The sequence below is a fragment of the Aegilops tauschii genome, chromosome 2, assembly GCF_002575655.3.
Source record: "Aegilops tauschii subsp. strangulata cultivar AL8/78 chromosome 2, Aet v6.0, whole genome shotgun sequence".
NCBI classification, from domain to species: domain Eukaryota; kingdom Viridiplantae; phylum Streptophyta; class Magnoliopsida; order Poales; family Poaceae; genus Aegilops; species Aegilops tauschii.
Genome location: NC_053036.3, coordinates 581699800 through 581704944, shown reverse-complemented (window position 1 = coordinate 581704944; position 5145 = coordinate 581699800). Strand labels below are relative to the sequence as shown.

The 5145-nt window shown below is 44.0% G+C and overlaps 1 protein-coding gene across 5 annotated transcripts; it reads right to left on the bottom strand.

The window, feature by feature from the left end:
- Positions 1 to 495: 495 nt before the first annotated feature.
- Positions 496 to 3311, bottom strand: LOC109736808 (uncharacterized). 5 transcript variants are annotated; one of them, XM_073509066.1, is made up of 5 exons: positions 2789 to 3311; positions 2530 to 2711; positions 1665 to 1864; positions 1494 to 1562; positions 496 to 874 (listed from the first exon to the last, which is right to left on the bottom strand). In XM_073509066.1, the coding sequence occupies exons 1-3, from the start codon at positions 2905 to 2907 to the stop codon at positions 1734 to 1736; spliced, it is 432 nt and encodes a 143-aa protein (XP_073365167.1). In that variant the 5' UTR covers positions 2908 to 3311; the 3' UTR covers positions 496 to 874; positions 1494 to 1562; positions 1665 to 1733. The 5 variants fall into 5 exon arrangements, with proteins under 5 accessions (XP_073365167.1, XP_073365166.1, XP_073365170.1 ...); XM_073509065.1 differs by having other exon boundaries at positions 496 to 800; XM_073509069.1 differs by lacking the exon at positions 1665 to 1864.
- Between the last annotated feature and the right edge of the window lie 1834 nt (positions 3312 to 5145).

The following is a 5145-nucleotide window of genomic DNA, read 5'->3' as shown; positions in this document are numbered from 1 at the left end:
AGGATCTCGCCCTCGCTTCGCGGCGTCGGCGGCACCGTCGTCGTCGACGGCGAGGATGACACCGGCTGCTCGTCGGCCTTTAGGTTGTTGTTGGTGGTCCGGATCCGGTGCCTGCGGGCTCTCCGACGGCGGTTCCGACGCAGCCGAAGCAGAGCGCGGCGGTAGCTGTGGGTTGGACTAATATGGGATCCAAATCAAGGATTTTTTTTGAGAAAGGGGGAGCTTGGGGAGGCAGGCGAGCGGTAGCTGCGGTGGCGGAGCAGGAGGCAGCTGCGGCGGGGGAGCGGGGGAGAAGGGGAGCTGCGGCGGCGGGGAGCAGCGAAGCAGTGGCGGCGGAGAGCAGCGCAGCTGCTGCTTCTGTCGGAGGAGGAGGACAAGGAGCGCGGGTTTGGTCGGGAAAAACGAGAGGTTTTTTTTGCAAAAATGCCGCCGCGACATGTTTTTCGGGACGGAGGGAGTAAGATTTTATCTCTTGTGATTAAAGCATTGACAATAAAATCTAGAATATCTCCTTATTTGCAAGAATCTAATGCCAACTTCAAGAATGTCCAATACACTCGTAATAATTTTCTCCTTCTGACTCAAAGATTAAGAAGTACTGTATACGATAGCATGAGGCCGAAGGAATCAAACACGACGTTGCACTGTTGCACGATAAAAAAATATCCATTGATTTGTGGAGGTGGCCAGCTTGTAAATACATCTGGATAATGAGACGAACAGTCCACTCATGGCCTAGTTATCACCCAGCAAGAACAGCAACGATTCGCCTAATTCGCCTTGGCCGCCCATATGAGGATCTGCAAGTATGGGTTGAGGAGCAGCATCAATCAGAATGATCCAGCATGAACAAATTCGCTGCAATCTCACATGCCTATATAAACAGATCAGACTTGAACTTGAGGACAATTTCTTTAAAAACAAAAAATATTGTGTTAGTATTGCTGAGCAGCACATGCACATACATGAAGGTTGCTCCTTGATTTATTCCTATGGTTGGATGCAAATGTAAAAAAGACAAAGATGCTTGCCGAAGAACAATTCATAGGTACATAGAAAACCCAGATCCGACGAATGTGGCTGGACGTGGGCGAAGACAATTTGGTTCTGTATATCTTCAAACCAAGCAACTCTGTATTCTTATCTTCAAGTAGAAATCTGGCAGTTTTTTATTTAAGCGTAAACAAAAGACAGTGTGACGGCAAAGTTGTAGGTTGAGCATCACCAGCATATAAGATTGCATGGCTATTTTATGCAACCACGGTGATGAAATTGACAACTAATTTTCTTAACCACAATATGCAAGAGAACTATAATTGACAAACTCAAGGTTCGTCCTGGTGTGTTGTTAGGTTGTGCGGGCATTCGCTAATTCGCGAGTGGCGGCATGGTGAGGGAATTCCCTTGAGCTGAGTGCATGAGGGAAGTATGATAGGGCAGGGTGATGCATTTTCAAGATAGGGCGGAGTTGGCGTTCTGTAGCTATGGCTTACTTCATGTCCTGGCTAAGAGGAGAGTTCGCGTCTCTCTGCATCGAAGCGTACTCACGTTCTATTCCATACCTAGTAAAGGAAATATTCAACTTCAGTATGAAGTTATGAACAGAGTGAGATAAGAAAAATAGCAAGCTTTTGTAGAGCGCACAGGTACTTAATGCAAGTTACCATGGCACTTGTGAAGATACTTCCAAGTTACTGAAGTAAATCAAATAAAGTAAATACGATGGCAGAAGATCACATGGAACACACAGAAACAACATCTCCTGCGATGTGTGTGGTTCCTGACATATGAAATGTGCTTCCTTCACTGGTTGTAGCAGGGTTGGTCTCTAACAGAGCAAGTGAACTCACAAAGTTGATCCCAACTGAACAAAGGGCATACATACAGTGTATAACCAGTAATCAGAATCTATTTTAAATTATCTCTAGGTCTACTCTTTCTATTCAACTATCAGCGGGATTAACTATAGTATATGCAACTATTAAATAAAACTTAGAAATAAAATGTTGCATCAATTGCAATACATGAACAACACATGATCTCCAGAGATAGCATTCAGAATCTAGAAATAGACAAACTTAAATGCGGGTTCATCTATAAATCAAAATAAACCTATCTATATATTGAAATAAAAGAGGAATGATACAAAGATATTTTCACCTATGCCACCTGACTGTCTCATTTATCTAGTGCGTTTTCCCTTTAAAGAATTATGCGTCTACTTTGCCTACAGCAGCACCTTATATCTGAAATAGAATGGATAAACATACAGTCCCCTCCCAATTAACTAAGATTTGCTTCCCAATTAACTAAGATTTGTGAATTTGTACGTTAGAAGGATGATACTAATAATAAGTTAATCAGAAATTTTGAAGAGTGAATAATAAGAGATCAAGCAGTCTCCCTAGTATTAATACATACTACACAAAGTTTCGACAGTATATGACAAACAAATACATGTGCGTAATCTGAAAGACAACCATGCTAGCATATTCATGAGACAGGGAAGACAGGATATGAAATCTGAACCTGCATCACTGTAGTGTTTAGGCTTTGCTTTCCTTTTTATACCATGTCCTTTATTCAGATCTTCCACATGTTCCTCCCTATTTTTCATTTGAATAACTGCCAACATAATCTGTAGCTGATGGTCCATCTTTTCGAGTAGAAATTCAGAATACAGATGTGCCTTTGTCAGCAGCTCGTCCAACCTGCAGAATCGTGCCTTGAGATCAAAAAGCTTCTGCCTTGCTGATTCTCTTTTTCTGGCCTTCTCTTCTTCATTTACCTTGACAACGCCTCTTCCTCCTTTGTCATCACCTCTGTATTAAGAGATGGGGAGCGGCAATGCTGGTTTCCTAGATCGGGAAAGGTGAAGCGGCCGGCGTGCGCGACGGCGGCCAGCATGGTGGCCTGCGTCGGTGAAGCCCCGGATCACGGCTTTGTGGAGGAACGCGTCTTGGCTCCCGGCGGCGCCGAGGACCTCCAGCGTGGCGTCCAGGCGGCTGGCGGCGGCGTGGGATAGGAGGACCAACGCCCTGCAGCGCTCGATCGTCGTTGTAGAGCTCCCACCGGGAGAGGGCGGTAGGGTCGAGCTCCTGTGGAGAGATAGGGAGGCGGGGATGGGCGTAGCCGTAGGTGGCGCGGGAGCTCGCCGTCGACCAGGAAAACAGTGGCGGCGCCTAACCCTAGTTCGTGAGAGAGATGTGGGTCGGGAGAGGGAGCGAGAGACGGGGGATGGGAGGATGGATCCGCAGCGGAGAGCGGGGCTGTGGGGCCACGGCGGGCTGTAGCGGGGGCGGGGCGGCGGCTGGCTGTAGCGGGGCGGGGGTGGGGTCCGGCTGTAGCGTCGGCGGCTGCGGCGGCGGATTCGCTCGAGACAAAGGCGCAGCCCTCGAGCGCGTACGAAACGTTTTTCCAGATTAATAATTAACTAGTAAGCTTGCACGTGCAACGCACGTATCATAATCTATAATGAAAATATTATGTATTTGATGCTTATTTCCCTTTCAATCATTTTTTACCGAATCATTTAAATGCCTCATGCCCAACAATATGAGCGGTGTTAAACGATCCAAAATAATAACACACCATAAAATAATAGTATTATGATACGATGCAAAATATACCTGATCAGGGGTGTCGGATCCAAAATATACATACCATAAAATAGTTAGTATGACGATTATTCACAAAATAATAGTATGATGATACGATGCAAAATATACCTCTCCAGATTGTCGGACAAAATATCTCCCGTGAAGTACTCCATAAATTTAACATCCAGGAGACCACAAGATAACCTATATGATGATTATAAAATTGGGTTGCCTCCCAACAAGCGCTATCGTTTAACGCCCCTAGCTAGGCATAAAGGCAAGGATAGATCTAGGTGTTGCCATCTTTGGTAGGCAATTCTTCAATAGAACACTTATAACCCTTAGGAGTTTCCTTCTTTTTATTAATGATTAAACTCCTAGGCAAGAAATCAAGAAAATCATTTGTAGCAAAAGGTTCCTTAATGATAGCGAGAAAGTTGGGTTGAACACTTATAGATTTGAGATCCGCATTTCCCTTACTAGAAGTTTCTCCCTTATTTTTAGGAACATACATCAATTTGGCAATTTTAGTATTAGAAGGTTTTGGAGTATTTTTCACGGAAGAAAAGGCAGACCCTAGGTTGGTGATAATATCCTCAATTTTATCAATTCTAGTGGAGTCTTGATCTATCTTTTCGTTAACCATGGGTTCCTTTTCTTTAAAAGTTTTAAGAGCAACTCCTACCTTAGATCCGTATTGGTAATTTGGTTGTGGATCTTTTTATCCAAATTTTCAATCAACTCTACGGTGGCAGCTTTATTTTCAATAATTTCAAGCCTTTGCATCACATGTTCCAAAGTTAAAATAGCTCCATTAACCAAAAGAGGTGGTGGGCCAAACAGATCTATCATAGCATTATAATAATCAAAAGTATGGCTACCCAAGAAATTTCCTCCAGCAATGGTACCAAGAATAAATCTATTCCAAGGAGTGATGCTTACATAAAAATTGCGAAGAAGAACGGAAGTAGATTGCTTCCTAGTAGATCTATTTTGCGCATTGCAAATTCTGTACCAAGCATCTTTTAGATTTTCTCCCTCCCTTTGTTTAAAATTAAGAACTTCATTCTCGGGAGACAAGAGAGTGATAAAGGACTGGCCATGACGGCACACGGAACACAAGAGGCAAGCGAAAAAGAGGCGGACGGAAAGAGAGGACGAATAAAACGGCAAGGGTAAAGTGGGGGAGAGGAAAACAAGAGGCAAATGGCAAATAATGTAATGCGAGGGATAAGAGTTTGTGATTGGTACTAGGTATGTCTTGACTTGTTCGTAGACTCCCCGACAACGGCGCCAGAAATCCTTTTTGCTACCTCTTGAGCATGCGTTGATTTTCCCTTGAAGAAGAAAGGGTGATGTAGGAAAGTAGCGTAAGTATTTCCCTCAGTTTTTGAGAATCAAGTTATCATTCCAGTAGGAGGCCACACGCAAGTCCCTCGTACCTACACAAACAAATAAGAACCTTGCAACCAACGTGATAAAGGGGTTGTCAATCCCTTCACGGCCACTTGCAAAAGTGAGATCTGATAGAGATGATAAGATAATA